Source organism: Nomascus leucogenys, chromosome 16, assembly GCF_006542625.1.
Source record: "Nomascus leucogenys isolate Asia chromosome 16, Asia_NLE_v1, whole genome shotgun sequence".
NCBI lineage: Eukaryota > Metazoa > Chordata > Mammalia > Primates > Hylobatidae > Nomascus > Nomascus leucogenys.
The window spans coordinates 57908299-57925161 of NC_044396.1; the positions used below are offsets into that span (position 1 = coordinate 57908299).

Consider the following 16863-nt stretch of genomic DNA (forward strand, 5'->3'; position numbering starts at 1 on the left):
CAATGGTAATATTCAAAATATTTAATCATGGACTAGAAATAGGCAGTGATCAATCAGCATGGATGCCAATGTGAAATGACTATATTAGTGTACTGGTAGACTGTATTAGTCTACCAGCTAAATATCAGCCCTGGATAGAGATAAACTATGTTCAGCAAAACTACTGCATAAAATTTTAAATTTATATTAATATAAATTAAGATGTTATTAATTACTTTACAAAATGGTTTCTATTTGGCTTCTTTAGAATATAACCTATATGTAGTGTACTGAGAGTTATTTGATTTGCATTGTTTTCAATAGCAACCCTAATGAATGCTCACTTATTCCTAATGTAGAGGCTAATGTTATAGTAAGGTTATTGGATTAGTAGTTATAAAATCCGAGGCTTAGGCATGGCTTCATCACTTAGTAGCTTTATTAACATAATCAATTCCCTTAGCCTCCTTCAGCATGTTTCCTCATCTGTAAAATGGAGACAGTGACACTTATTCCACTTTGATACCATAATATTCATGAAAGTACTTTGAAAACTATAAAGTGCTACTATTATTATCATACACAGTAAGAGATGTCACAAGAAAACAGTTAATATCACGAATGAAATTCTGAAAGATTTCATTCCTATTGTGTTGCAAACATTAGGTCATTAGAAAACGTCCCTGTCATTCAAAAACCAACACACATGTTTCTCATTGTTCTTATTTTGTATGTCTCTCTAGGAGTGAAAATGGAAGAATTCCTGCCCCCTGGTGCTAGTCTAAAATGCACCGTCTGTAGCTACACTGCTGATTCTGTGATCAACTTTCACCAACACCTGTTCTCCCATCTCACTCAAGCTGCCTTCCGATGTAATCACTGCCATTTCGGCTTCCAGACTCAGAGGGAGTTATTGCAGCACCAGGAACTCCATGTCCCTAGCGGCAAACTTCCCAGAGAAAGTGACATGGAACACTCTCCAAGTGGAACCGAAGACAGCTTACAGCCAGCCGCAGACTTATTGACCAGAAGCGAACTTCCCCAGAGCCAAAAGGCCATGCAGACTAAAGATGCAAGCTCTGACACAGAGTTGGACAAATGTGAGAAAAAGACTCAGCTCTTTCTCACGAACCAGAGACCAGAGATACAGCCTACAACAAATAAACAAAGCTTTTCTTACACAAAAATAAAGTCTGAGCCCTCTAGCCCAAGACTTGCCTCATCTCCAGTTCAGCCTAATATTGGGCCTTCTTTCCCTGTGGGTCCTTTCCTATCTCAGTTTTCTTTCCCCCAAGATATCACCATGGTCCCTCAAGCTTCAGAGATCTTAGCCAAGATGTCTGAACTGGTGCATCGGCGACTGAGGCATGGCAGTAGTAGCTACCCTCCCGTCATTTACAGCCCTTTGATGCCTAAGGGGGCTACTTGTTTTGAGTGTAACATAACATTCAATAATTTGGATAATTATCTAGTGCACAAAAAGCATTACTGCAGCAGCCGTTGGCAGCAGATGGCTAAGTCCCCAGAGTTCCCTAGTGTGTCAGAAAAGATGCCTGAAGCTTTGAGTCCCAACACTGGCCAAACCTCCATAAACCTTCTCAACCCAGCTGCTCATTCGGCTGATCCTGAGAATCCACTTCTTCAAACATCTTGCATCAATTCTTCCACTGTCTTAGATTTAATTGGGCCAAATGGGAAGGGCCATGACAAGGACTTTTCCACTCAATCTAAGAAGCTCTCCACCTCCAGTAACAATGATGACAAAATTAATGGAAAACCTGTTGATGTGAAAAATCCCAGTGTCCCCTTAGTGGATGGGGAAAGTGACCCAAATAAGACTACCTGTGAAGCTTGCAACATTACCTTCAGCCGGCACGAAACATACATGGTCCACAAACAGTATTACTGTGCTACACGCCACGACCCTCCACTAAAGAGGTCTGCTTCCAACAAAGTGCCTGCCATGCAGAGAACCATGCGCACACGCAAGCGCAGAAAGATGTATGAGATGTGCCTACCTGAGCAGGAACAAAGGCCTCCACTGGTTCAGCAGAGATTTCTTGACGTAGCCAACCTCAATAATCCTTGTACCTCCACTCAAGAACCCACAGAAGGGCTAGGAGAGTGCTACCACCCAAGATGTGATATCTTTCCAGGAATTGTCTCTAAGCACTTGGAAACTTCTCTGACGATCAACAAGTGTGTTCCAATTTCCAAATGTGACACTACTCATTCCAATGTTTCCTGCCTAGAGATGGACGTGCCCATAGATCTCAGCAAAAAGTGTTTATCTCAGTCTGAGCGGACGACCACGTCTCCCAAAAGGCTGCTGGACTATCACGAGTGCACCGTGTGCAAGATCAGTTTCAATAAGGTAGAAAACTATCTGGCTCACAAGCAGAATTTCTGCCCGGTTACTGCACATCAGCGTAATGACCTGGGTCAACTGGACGGCAAAGTGTTTCCGAATCCAGAAAGCGAACGAAACAGCCCTGATGTCAGCTACGAAAGAAGCATAATAAAATGTGAGAAAAATGGGAATTTGAAGCAGCCTTCCCCCAATGGAAACTTATTTTCATCCCACCTAGCAACCCTGCAAGGCTTGAAGGTCTTTAGTGAAGCCGCTCAGCTCATTGCTACAAAAGAAGAAAACAGACATTTGTTTCTTCCACAATGCCTTTACCCTGGAGCAATAAAGAAAGCAAAAGGAGCCGACCAGCTTTCTCCATATTATGGAATCAAGCCAAGTGATTATATTTCTGGTTCTCTTGTCATCCATAACACTGACATCGAGCAAAGCACAAATGCAGAAAATGAATCTCCTAAAGGCCAGGCTTCCTCAAATGGGTGTGCTGTGCTGAAGAAAGATTCTCTGCCATTGTTGCCCAAAAATCGAGGAATGGTAATAGTGAATGGTGGACTGAAACAAGATGAGAGACCTGCTGCCAACCCACAGCAAGAGAACATTTCCCAGAATCCTCAGCATGAAGACGACCACAAATCTCCCTCGTGGATCTCTGAGAACCCATTAGCTGCCAATGAGAATGTCTCACCAGGAATTCCCTCAGCAGAGGAACAGTTGTCTAGTATAGCAAAAGGTGTGAATGGTTCCAGCCAGGCTCCAACCAGTGGGAAATATTGCCGGCTGTGTGATATCCAGTTCAACAACCTTTCAAACTTTATAACTCACAAGAAGTTTTATTGCTCATCACATGCGGCGGAACATGTCAAATGAACTAACTAAATAAATATCAGTCACCTTTGGTATCAGTGTTTAGTATGTTGTTCTAACCAGTCCAGAAAAAAAAAAAAAAGCTGTTTGAATTACATCTGGGCAATCAGGAGATAATTCATTATGGCTGAGTTGAAGACTTAAGGTGTAATTTCATTACAGTCCATTAGTAAAGTGTATTATTGGTGCCATTTTCAAAAAAAATTAATTTATTTTACCAGCAGTATTCATAGCTGTGGTTATGTTATTTTTTATTTAAAAACTTTATATTAAAGTCATTTGTAATGTTATTGTATAGTTATTGTGTAGCACATATGGTTTGCACTGTATAGTAGCTTTTAAAGAAAATAGTCACAAACAATACAGAAAAGCATTTTAGAAATAGCTTCAAAAGCACTCGTGTATCTTGATTTTTTCTTATATGCTGTTGCAGATATATGTATATGCTAAAATATAACTTGCAAAGATGTTCTAAATACACATGCTATAAGTTCGCCTTAAGATTTCAATTCTTGGATAATCAGGCTCCGTTTGCACTTTATATTTTAGCAGATACAGTTTCTTAGTCATTAGGCTTTGCATTTGTATGTAGCTGTATGTTTCCGTCCATTTTCTTAATCCTAAACCTGTATGTTAAATGAAGATGGCAATTTTTTTCTTGTATAGTACTTGTATTTTCTTTCGCTGATGCAGCTCTGTCTCAATTTTTAAACCTTTGCTGTTAAATGCAATACTTTATAAAGAATGAACAAAATTACTGGAAGCAGTATTGTAAGTCATGAGGTAGTATTAATCAGTTTTATCTTTTGAAAGGCACAGTCTAAATCGAAACCCTAAACTCAATGCTGCAAGTATGAATTTAATTCATATATAAGATCTATTTAAATATAAGAGTAGCAATACTGCACCTGGTGATCACAAAGATAATGTTCTACTTCTGATAGAAATAATTTCTCAACAAATGTTGTTACTATGCATGTATATGGATGGAATAAAATTCCAGATTGTTGGAGAAGTTTGGCATACTTTTTTTCCCTTTAAAATAGAAGAGAAACCCTAAATCTATGTTTTGGGATGAGAATAGTTTCAAAATGGCACTGAATGGCTGTAATAACACAATGACAAATCAGTAAAAAGAAAGATTATCCTTTACATACACCTAATTAATATAACTTGCTCTATTAAAATGAACTAGAGGCTCCAGGCCATGAAACTAGAAAAGTTCTTCATTATAACTATGTATAATTAGCAGAATCTCTCTGTCTGCCTTTCCCCATCATCGCTGCAGCACGGATAAAGAGCAATTTCATGCGTGTCTACAAAACTTACAAGCCATATGCACAAGAATCAACACAAATGTTGGTCAAATGCGCCCAAGATTCAGATGAAGTTTACCAGAGAGAGAGGTTTGCATTTTGAGGAATGGTGACATGGTATGGTAAAGTGACTCACTCTGATGAGTAAAGATGTGCCAATCTCGTGCTCGGGATTCATAAAAGATTGATTTTATACATCTCCTTTGTATAATTCAGGAGTCTGCATATTGAGGGTGAGTGGAGAGCAGAAAATGTGGGCCTAATGGGCCAGCCAGAAGCATTGAGAGTTACTTGGCAGACATGATGGTCTCCTGCAAAATTAGAAATCGCCTGACTTGGAAAGGCAACTACCCACTTGAGGCTAAGATACACTCTTTACAGATAGGTTGTGATGCACTATTGTTCATCCATATTGAATCTGGTAACATAATGAACATAAATGTTGGCCTTAAGCATAACATACAAATACTGTGACAAAACAAAAAAAATACTGTGTTGTCAAAAACATTTCTCCAGTTGCTTGTTGAGAATAACTATTTTCAGAATTGAAATCATGGCATTAACTGATGCCTTCCATTTCAGTCAGTGATTAAACAGTGAGGTGAACAGAACTAATGTGCTTAATAGTGTGTAACAGGAATCTCTCAAAGTAAAGTATCAGATCCTTGGGGATCAATGGAGATGTTCAGAAAGACCTTTGTGGTGCGCAGAGTGGAACTGGTAGGGCTGAGTATTCTTAAGAGGACTTTCTTCCCCAATCTTTTTCATCCTCTTTCCTCTTCAAAAAGAAAGAAAGAAAAAAAAATTAGCCAAACCAACAAATATTTATTGATTGCGTGGCTTGTATCCACTATTTAGGGGATGAAGGCAAAGACATATAACACATGACTATTTCCTCAAAGAGCTTATGATTTGATTCAATTTAGTGCTTCTCAACACTTCTCTCATTAGAATTGCCTAAGGAACATTTAAAAATGCCAATAATTATTTATATAGTTTTGTACATTGGGCCTTACCCTAGATCAATTAAAGAAACACTCAAGCCTGTGAGCTCTGAGAATCTATACCTTATAAAACCTGTCCAGGTGGTTCTAATATGCAAACAGTGTTGGGAAATATTGAAAGGTAAATTAGAAGAAAATATGAAGGATAAGTGAGACCAAGTCTAGTAAAAGAACAAAAAGATAAAAGGAAACCAATATGGGATGAAAGAGTTGGGACAGGCTGCACAAATAGGGTAGGTTCTAGAGAGGTGGATACCATGGTAAGGAAGCCTACCTTTAGGTTGCCCTGAGATATTTGTACAGTGTATCCAAAGGGTGTTTAGTTCAAGTATTGTTTGTATAGTTGAAAGTAAGTTCTAGTATAGCTGTTCACAGAAAGAAGAACATAGCATAGGTTGAAGTAGTGACATTTGGATCAGAACTAGACCTTGGAGAGTGTAGAGGAAGAAAATGGTATTTCTACATGTGGCAATCACTGTATGTTACAGTAGAAAAGTGGAATGCAACTGGCATAGGAGGGTGAGAAGTGAGTAAAAATTTTTCAAAAGAAGAGAGTTTAGATTGGAAAGAAAAGGAAGCTGAAGTGGGAGGATTGCTCGAGCCCAGGAGTTGGAGACTGCAGTCCCTTATGATCACACCTGTGAATAGTCACTGTACTCATGCCTGGGCAATGTAGCAATACCTATCTCTAAATAATAAAAAATGAATTTAAAAAAGAAAATAGAAGTATAAATAGGGATCTGGTATCACAAGACCTTGAGTGGCAGACTAAGGTTTATGGGCTTGCCTTATACTTTGCCTCTTAAATAGGTCATCAAATGAAAACTATGTTTAGGAATGGTAATAGAGTAAGTATGGAGGTCTAGAAGCTACACAGAGGAAGCTTATTTGAAAGGCCATAGTGCTGTTTTCAAATGAGGGGGGGAAATGAGAGCCTGTACCAGGTGAATGGAGAAGCACAAGTGTGGGTACAAGATTACATAATGAATTAATGAGTAACCAACAAGACTTGGTACAAGTTAGTGAAGATGAAATCAAAGAAGAAGTCAAATATCTTCAACCCACACTGATTAAAAAATGTCCCATGTTCAATAAACATTGAGGTCAGAATATTACTGTCGGTTGAGTAATCTAGTTGAAGGTAGTAAAAAGAACAATGGTTTATATCGGTTCTTCAGATTGGGGTATTTCAATCATCTATAGAATCCTAAAGCCTACTAAATGAGAATAGCTTAGTTTTCAATTTTTTTTTTGTTTGTTTGTTTTTTAACAAAACAATCCTAGGGTATTCTGTGTTGTTTTCCCTTGACCACAATGGAGAACATTTGAATTAAACAGAGAGAGTGGGAAGCTGTGTGCAAAATTAATTAAGCTGGCAGCAGAATTTAGTATATAATTGGTCTTTCAAGTGCTTCTTCCTAATATGTAACACATTTGAGTGTTTAAAACTACTATAATTTAAAATAATTCAGCATATGTGTTTTAATATTGAAATTAAAATGGAAAATCAAGTTGTTACGGAATCTGTGAGCACTATTTGAAAACCTTTCAGCCAGTGAGAACTCTCTTATTTTCAGGCAAAACCAAGGGTCAGAGATTTTAAGTGCTCAAAGTTATAAAGCTAATAATTGAGAATCAGATACCTGGGTTTTGCCCTCTGATTACCTGCTGACACCATGTTATTTCCTTCATTAAAACAGAAGGCAAAGACTAAGGCATGTGATGATATCAATGTTATCCAAATGTCTTGGTCTCCAATCTGTGACTTGAAAGCAAGGCAACATTTCCCTTTAAATGCCGAAATTTCAATGACTTAAGCCCCCACCAGCTTGTATGCTAGAATATGGACTAATAAGCTATTGAGATTTTCCCAGTGTGGCAACCCTTATGAGACTGCTCTTGGATGGGCTGAGGGGGTCACCACCACCTTCTCCAGGTAAGGACCGCTGCTTTCACACTCAGGTTTCAAGGGAAGAGATACTGCTCTCCCCTTACCACATAATCACCAGCATCAGACATGCCTCACTCTTAATAACACTGTCCATCAGTATTTCCTTAAAGTTCAGGAAAGATAGAAGAGTAAAGCAATGTACAGGATACCCCCTCAAGTACTCCAGTGACCTATATCTAACCCCCAGCTTTCTTACAGGATGACCCACCTGAAATCTCTGCACCATAAGTGGATCCACACCTCTCATGCTAAGGTGTCATAATTTCACAGTAGAACCCAAAGGGAAGCAGTTTTTCGCTCATCCTAGTCACAAGTTCACCTACGGAATACTCACTTCCTGCCTTAATACTGACCCCTTTAAGGTGCCCCCATCTTATCCTTCTAGCCACACCACATTAGATTCCACAAGTCATCAGGACACTCAGGCCAAGGGCTGCATATTTTAAAAACAGGCATCAGTAGTCAGTCCGATATATTTACAGAGTGAATTCACTGCCCTTGAGGCCTCTTCTCATTTTCTTTGAGAAAGTGCTTAAAGAAGAAAACATATAAAATAGGTCAATGAGAAAAAGTTGAAAGTACAGGCAAAGGGTAATTTAAATCCATACTTGGAAACATTTCTCTAATGAAAACTGTGAAAACAAAGGAAAAACAAAAAGAACTATTCATTTCATAAGCAAATTTTTTCTATTAATTTATAGAATGGTTGAAGTTCTTGAAGTTGCCATATCTCAAACATTTTCATTCAGAAACATGTCTATTTGTTCCTGTCACCCAGTAATGTTAATAAATATAAGTTGACTGAAAATGGTGGGTTTCCCATAACTAAAGATGGTCATTCCCCACAACAAATTGTCTTTATTCTTAAAAGCCAAAATTCCCTATAGATTTTTTTAAAGATTTTTTCCCAGTTTCTAATTATCAAGGATTCAAATGATCTTAACTTGGGTCACCTTATCACATAATAAGGAAAATGTACAAGTAGGAAATATTTTTAGTTTCACAGATGCAAGAATAATTAACAATCTCCAAAGTATTTCAGCTTTAACTTCAACATTATTTTCTAACACCAAACCTTTATAAGGTTCATTTGGAAAAGTGTCAATATTAAATTATTGACATTTAAGACTCAGAAATTATTTTATACTCACTTGTGCATAGAGCTGAGCTTAGTAATTTTCAGTGGGTTTGAAACACTCCAACTTCTAATTTCATGAACTAATATAAGCCATTTCTGTATTCTGCTCCTGCTAAATTATCATAAAGTAGTAAACAAAGGACTGGATATTAAAGAGTGAAATAAGTCACAAATTTAGTAACTAGTACCTGGTACAGATCCATTATGGTGACCCTTAATAAGGGTTTCTGAATGGATTTATGAATGAATAATCGAGATAGAAAACAGCTGGTATATGAATATATGCATGAATAATGCATGAAGGAGTAAATGACTAGTTGAGAACCTGATCTAATTAACTAATTAATGAAAAGGGATAATTTGCCAGATAGTTTTCAAACCATTGCTTTTTGATATGGGGATGCATGTTCATTATTTCACTACCACTGCAGGAAAATAAAACCACATGCATATATAAAAATCTCCTTCCTTGTAAAGTCAGTATCTGCCATAAGTATGTCAAACACACAACCCTATATAGGGAAATAGTTACAAAAGTGTTGGATAGCCTGAGGAAGTTGAAAGGGATTGAGAACCTCAGGAACCCGTCGTCACTCTGAAGACTGGAGGAGCAAGAGGGAAAATGGTATTTCCAAGAAACAATGATTATCATGTTGCTGTTGGATCTATCACACTATAGCTTTGTAGGAAGCCAGGAGGCCAAACTCCTGCTGATAGTGAAGAATCTCTAGAGTCCAAACTAACATCGATGTCACTGATAAATCCAGAGCCCCTGAAGGCTGTAGCACTGAGACTGCTGGAGATGGGGTGGCATTTGCTTCCACTTCTTGGAGTGTACCAGTTTCATAGGAATCTGTTATTGTCCACTGTTGCTGCTCCTGTCACCAGAGGTGCCATCCAAAGCAGAAAACAAGAGCTGCTTCTTTCTTCCTGTCTTTTAATATCCAACCAATGTCTTCCATAGGCAAAAGCAAGCCAGACATCACCTGACAAGGGAGTCTGGAAAATGTGACCTGAGCAAAGTAGGAATAGACAATCAACTGGCATAGACCAGCCTTGAGAGCTTAGCTTGAAAGGTGCTGTGTTTTCTTATCACAACTTCTTATCTTCTACTTGTATCTTTCCTTCTAAGATGGAACAGAATAACTCAACTCAATAGCTAAAATTCTAGCCACTTTCACTCTCTCTAGTGTATATAAATCTAACATAAATATTTTCTGTAGATAGGGAGAAAGGAACATATTAGTTCTTCGTGACTGCTGTGATAACAAATTACCACAAATTTGGTGACTTGAAAAAAACAAAACTGTATTCTCTCACAGTTCTGGAGGCCAAGAGTCTGACATCAAGATGTTGGCAGGGCTGTGCTTCCTTCAGTGTCGCTGGGAGACAATACTTTCTTGCCTTTTCTAGCTTCTGGTGACTGTCAGCATTCCTTGTCTTGTGTCTACATCACTCCAGTCTCTATCTCCATGGTAGCATTATCCCCTCTTCTGTCTGTCATTTCCTCCTGCCTCTCTTATAAGAACATCAATGATTGCCTTTAGGATCCACAAGGATAATCTTGAATAATCCCCCCATGTCAAGATCGTAAATCACATCTGCAAAGATCTTTTTGTCCTACAAGGCACATTTAGAGGTTCTAGAGATTAGGACCTGATATCTTTGGGGATCGTTTTTCAGTCTCCTGTGGGGAAGTATTGAAATACTCTGGCCAATAGGGAGGTAGAGGAGAGGAGATAGACAGAAGCCATATAAAGAGAAGACAGGAGCCATCACCCTTTTCAAAAGTGATGGCTCTGTCAGGATGGAGCCAAGATGGCCGAATAGGAACAGCTCTGGTCTACAGCTCCCAGCGTGAGCGACACAGAAGATGGGTGATTTCTGCATTTCCATCTGAGGTACCGGGTTCATCTCACTATGGAGTGCCAAACAGTGGGTGCAGGACAGTCGGTGCAGCGCATCATGCACGAGCCAAAGCAGGGTGAGGCATTGCCTCGCTTGGGAAGTGCAACGGGTTAGGAAGTTCCCTTTCCTAGTCAAAGAAAGGGGTAACAGACGGCACCTGGAAAATCGGGTCACTCCCACCCTAATACTGTGCTTTTCCAACGGGCTTGGAAAATGGCACACCAGGAGATTGTGTCCCGCACCTGGCTCGGAGGGTCCTACGCCCACAGAGTCTCACTGATTGCTAGCAGAGCAGTCTGAGATCAAACTGCAAGGTGGCAGCGAGGCTGGGGGAGGGGCGCCCGCCATTGCCCAGGCTTGCTTAGGTAAACAAAGCAGCCAGGAAGCTCGAACTGGGTGGAGCCCACCACAGCTCAAGGAGGCCTGCCTGCTTCTGTAGGCTCCACCTCTGGGGGCAGGGCACAGACAAACAAAAAGACAGCAGGAACCTCTGCAGACTTAAATGTCCCTGTCTGACAGCTTTGAAGAGAGTAGTGGTTCTCCCAGCACGCAGCTGGAGATCTGAGAACAGGCCGACGGCCTCCTAAAGTGGGTCCCTGACCCCCGAGCAGCCTAACTGGGAGGCAAACCCCAGTAGGGGCAGACTGACACCTCACTCAGCCAGGTACTCCTCTGAGACAAAAATTCCAGAGGAATGATCAGACAGCTGAATTTGTGGTCTCAGGAAAATCCGCTGTTCTGCAGCCACCGCTGCTGACACCCAGCCAGACAGGGTCTGGAGTGGACCTCTAGCAAACTCCAACAGACCTGTAGCTGAGGGTTCTGTCTGGTAAAAGAAAAAAATAACAAACAGAAAGGACACCCACACCAAAAACCCATCTGTACATCATGATCATCAAAGACCAAAAGTAGAAAAACCTACAAAGATGGGGAGAAAACAGAGCAGAAAAAGTGGAAACTCTAGAAAGCAGAACACCTCTCCTCCTCTAAAGGAACACAGTTCCTCACCAGCAACGGAACAAAGCTGGATGGAGAATGACTTTGACGAGTTGACAGAAGAAGACTTCAGATGATCAAACTACTCCGAGCTACGGGAGGAAATTCAAACGAATGGCAAAGAAGTTAAAAACATCAAGAAAAAAATAGATGAATGTATAACTAAGATAACCAATGCAGAGAAAGGCTTAAAGAAGCTGATGGAGCTGAAAGCCAAGTTTCAAGAACTACGTGAAGATTGCAGAAGCCTCAGTAGCCGATGCGATCAACTGGAAGAAAGGGTGTCAGTGATGGAAGATGAAATGAATGAAATGAAGCAAGAAGGGAAGTTTAGAGAAAAAAGAATAAAAAGAAATGAACAAAGCCTCCAAGAAATATGGGACTATGTGAAAAGACCAAACCTAGGTCTGATTGGTGTACCTGAAACTGACGGGGAGAATGGAACCAAGTTGGAAAACACTCTGCAGGATATTATCCAGGAGAACTTCCCCAATCTAGCAAGGCAGGCCAACATTCAGATTCAGGAAATACAGAGAATGCCACAAAGATACTCATCGAGAAGAGCAACTCCAAGACACATAATTGTCAGATTCACCAAAGTTGAAATGAAGGAAAAAATGTTAAGGGTGGCTAGAGAGAAAGGTTGGGTTGCCCACAAAGGGAAGCCCATCAGACTAACAGCTGATCTCTCAGCAGAAACTCTACAAGCCAGAAGAGAGTGGGGGCCGATATTCAACATTCTTAAAGAAAAGAATTTTCAACCCAGAATTTCATATCCAGCCAAACTAAGCTTCATAAGTGAAGGAGAAATAAAATACTTTACAGACAAGCAAATGCTGAGTGATTTTGTCACCATCAGGCCTGCCCTAAAAGAGCTCCTGAAGGAAACACTAAACATGGAAAGGAACAACCAGTACCAGCCACTGCAAAAACATGCCAAATTATAAAGACTGTCGAGGCTAGGAAGAAACTGCATCTACTAATGAGCAAAATAACCAACTAACATCATAATGACAGGATCAAATTCACACATAACAATATTAACTTTAAATGTAAATGGGCTAAATGCTCCAATTAAAAGACACAGACTGGCAAATTGGATGAGTCAAGACCCATCAGTGTGCTGTATTCAGGAAACCCATCTCACGTGCAGAGACACACATAGACTCAAAATAAGGGGATGGAGGAGGATCTACCAAGCAAATGGAAAACAAAAAAAGGCAGGGGTTGCAATCCTACTCTGTGATAAAACAGACTTTAAACCAAAAAAGATCAAAAGAGACAAAGAAGGCATTACACAATGGTAAAGGGATCAATTCAACAAGAAGAGCTAACTATCCTAAATATATATGCAACCCACACAGGAGCACCCAGATTCATAAAGCAAGTCCTGAGTGACCTACAAAGAGACTTAAACTCCCACACAATAATAATGAGAGGTTTTAACACCCCACTGTCAACATTAGACAGATCAATGAGACAGAAAGTTAAAAAGGATACCCAGGAATTAAACTCAGCTCTGCACCAAGTGGACCTAATAGACATCTACAGAACTCTCCACCCCAAATGAACAGAATATACATTTTTTTCAGCACCACACCACACCTATTCCAAAATTGACCACATAGTTGGAAGTAAAGCTCTCCTCAGCAAATGTAAAAGAACAGAAATTATAACAAACTGTCTCTCAGATCACAGTGTAATCAAACTAGAACTCGGGATTAAGAAACTCACTCAAAACTGCTCAACTACATGGAAACTGAACAACTTGCTCCTGAATGACTACTGGGTACATAACGAAATGAAGGCAGAAATAAAGATGTTCTTTGAAACCAATGAGAACAAAGACACAACATACCAGAATCTCTGGGACACATTCAAAGCAGTGTGTAGAGGGAAATTTATAGGACTAAATGCCCACAAGAGAAAGCAGGAAGGAGCCAAAATTGACACCCTAACATTAAAAGAACTAGAAAAGCAAGAGCAAACACATTCAAAAGCTAGCAGAAGGCAAGAAATAACCAAAATCAGAGCAGAACTGAAGGAAATAGAGACACAAAAAACCCTTCAAAAAATTTATGAATCCAGGAGCTGGTTTTTTCAAAAGATCAACAAAATTGATAGGCTGCTAGCAAGACTAATAAAGAAGAAAAGGAGAAGAATCAAATAGATGCAATAAAAAATGATAAAGGGGATATCACCACCGATCCCACAGAAATACAATCTACCATCAGAGAATACTACAAACACCTCTACACAAATAAACTAGAAAGTCTAGAAGAAATGGATAAATTCCTCGACAAATACACCCTCCCAAGACTAAACCAGGAAGAAGTTGAATCTCTGAATAGACCAATAACAGGCTCTGAAATTGTGGCAATAATCAATAGCTTACCAACCAGAAAGAGTCCAGGACCTGATGGATTCACAGCCAAATTCTACCAGAGGTACAAGGAGGAACTGGTACCATTCCTTCTGAAACTATTCCAATCCATAGAAAAAGAGGGAATCCTCCCTAACACATTTTATGAAGCCAGCATCATCCTGATACCAAAGCCTGGCAGAGACACAACCAAAAAAGAGAATTTCAGACCAATATCCTTGATGAACATTGATGCAAAAATCCTCAATAAAATACTGGCAAACCAAATCCAGCAGCACATCAAAAAGCTTATCCACCATGATCAAGTGGGCTTCATCCCTGGGATGCAAGGCTGCTTCAACATACGCAAATCAATAAATGTAATCCAGCATATAAACAGAACCAAAGACAATAACCACATGATTATCTCAACAGATGCAGAAAAGGCCTTTGACAAAATTCAACAACCCTTCATGCTAAAAACTCTCAATAAATTAGGTATTGATGGGACGTATCTCAAAATAATAAGAGCTGTCTATGACAAACCCACAGCCAATATCATACTGAATGGGCAAAAACTGGAAGCATTTCCTTTGAAAACTGGCACAAGTCAGGGATGCCCTCTCTCACCACTCCTATTCAACATAGTGCTGGAAGTTCTGGCCAGTACAATCAGGTAGGAGAAGGAAATAAAGGGTATTCAATTAGGAAAAGAGGAAGTCAAATTGTCCCTGTTTGCAGATGACATGATTATATATCTAGAACACCTCATTGTCTCAGCCCAAAATCTTCTCCTTAAGCTGATAAGCAACTTCAGCAAAGTCTCAGGATACAAAATCAATGTACAAAAATCACAAGCATTCTTGTATACCAATCACAGACAAACAGAGAGCCAAATCATGAGTGAACTCCCATTCACAATTGCTTCAAAGAGAATAAAATACCTAGGAATCCAACTTACAAGGGATGTGAAGGACCTCTTCAAGGAGAACTACAAACCACTGCTCAATGAAATCAAAGAGGATACAAACAAATGGAAGAACATTCCATGCTCATGGGTTGGAAGAATCAATATCGTGAAAATGGCCATACTGCCCAAGGTAATTTATAGATTCAATGCCATCCCCATCAAGCTACCAATGACTTTCTTCACAGAATTGGAAAAAACTACTTTAAAGTTCATATGGAATCAAAAAAGAGCCCGCATCACCAACTCAATCCTAAGCCAAAAGAACAAAGCGGGAGGCATCACGCTACCTGACTTCAAACTATACTACAAGGCTACAGTAACCAAAACAGCATGGTACTGGTACCACAATAGAGACATAGATCAATGGAACACAACAGAGCCCTCAGAAATAATGCCATATATCTACAACTATCTGATCTTTGACAAACCTGACAAAAACAAGCAATGGGAAAAGGATTCCCTATTTAATAAATGGTGCTGGGAAAACTGGCTAGCCATATGTAGAAAGCTGAAACTGGATCCCTTCCTTACACCTTATACAAAAATTAATTCGAGATGGATTAAAGACTTACATGTTAGACCTAAAACCATAAAAACCCTAGAAGAAAACCTAGGCAATACCATTCAGGACATAGGCATGGGCAAGGACTTCATGTCTAAAACACCAAAAGCAATGGCAACAAAAGCCAAAATTGACAAATGGGATCTAATTAAACTAAAGAGCTTCTGCACAGCAAAAGAAACTCTCATCAGAGTGAACAGGCAACCTACAAAATGGGAGAAAATTTTTGCAACCTACTCATCTGACAAAGGGCTAATATCCAGAATCCACAATGAACTCAAACAAATTTACAAGAAAAAAAACCCCATCAAAAAATGGGCGAAGGACATGAACAGACACTTCTAAAAAGAAGACATTTATGCAGCCAAAAAACACATGAAAAAATGCTCATCATCACTGGCCATCAGAGAAATGCAAATCAAAACCACAATGAGATACCATCTCACACCAGTTAGAATGGCCATCATTAAAAAGTCAGGAAACAACAGGTGCTGGAGAGGATGTGGAGAAATAGGAACACTTTTACACTGTTGGTGGGACTGTAAACTAGTTCAACCATTGTGGAAGTCAGTGTGGCGATTCCTCAGGGATCTAGAACTAGAAATACCATTTGACCCAGCCATCCCATTACTGGGTATATACCCAAAGGACTATAAATCATGCTGCTATAAAGACACATGCACATGTATGTTTATTGCGGCACTATTCACAATAGCAAAGACTTGGAACCAACCGAAATGTCCAACAATGATAGACTGGATTAAGAAAATGTGGCACCTATACACCACGGAATACTATGCAGCCACAAAAAATGATGAGTTCATTTCCTTTGTAGGGACATGGATGAAACGAAACCATCATTCTCAGTAAGGTATCGCAAGGACAAAAAACCAAACACCGCATGTTCCCACTCATAGGTGGGAACTGAACAATGAGAACACCGGGACACAGGAAGGGGAACATCACACTCCAGTGACTGTTGTGGGGAGGGGGGAGGGACAACCTTAGGAGATATACCTAATGCTAAATGACGAGTTAATGGGTGCAGCACACCAACATGGCACATGGATACATATGTAACAAACCTGCACATTGTGCACATGTACACTAAAACTTAAAGTATATAAAAAACAAAAAAGTGATGGCTCCCAGCCAGGTTCTACAAACTGTGGCAGCACAGCAGAAATTAAGTTAATCCCAAGCTGTTGAATCTCCTGGAACTTGACTGAGACACAAATGTTATTAACAAACATCAATAATATTCCATAAAAAATAAAATATCTAAACCAACAGGTCTCAACTGATCACTCATGACCCAATCATGAAGCATAATTGAGTCTGATGACAGCTCCGCAGCAGGTGGTGTATCTATTTGCAACTTAATAAACCTTATTAATTCAGAGAATCATGAAAAATCAGACGCAGGCTGGGTAAAAGTTTACTTT

The 16863-nt window shown here is 39.6% G+C and overlaps 1 protein-coding gene and 1 long non-coding RNA gene across 6 annotated transcripts in view; one reads left to right on the plus strand and one right to left on the minus strand.

The window, feature by feature from the left end:
- Window positions 1–4226, plus strand: part of ZFPM2 (zinc finger protein, FOG family member 2) — a 480290-nt gene extending 476064 nt beyond the window's left edge. For all 5 annotated transcript variants that reach the window (XM_003256095.2, XM_030795003.1, XM_030795004.1 and 2 more), the window contains one exon: window positions 723–4226. In XM_003256095.2, the coding sequence (XP_003256143.1) occupies window positions 723–3214 (2492 nt within the window). In that variant the 3' untranslated portion in view covers window positions 3215–4226. The remainder of the gene's footprint in view (window positions 1–722) is intronic.
- LOC105740264 overlaps window positions 1–16863 on the minus strand; it is a 290190-nt gene that overhangs the window by 20914 nt on the left and 252413 nt on the right. The gene's annotated exons all lie outside the window — the stretch shown is intronic.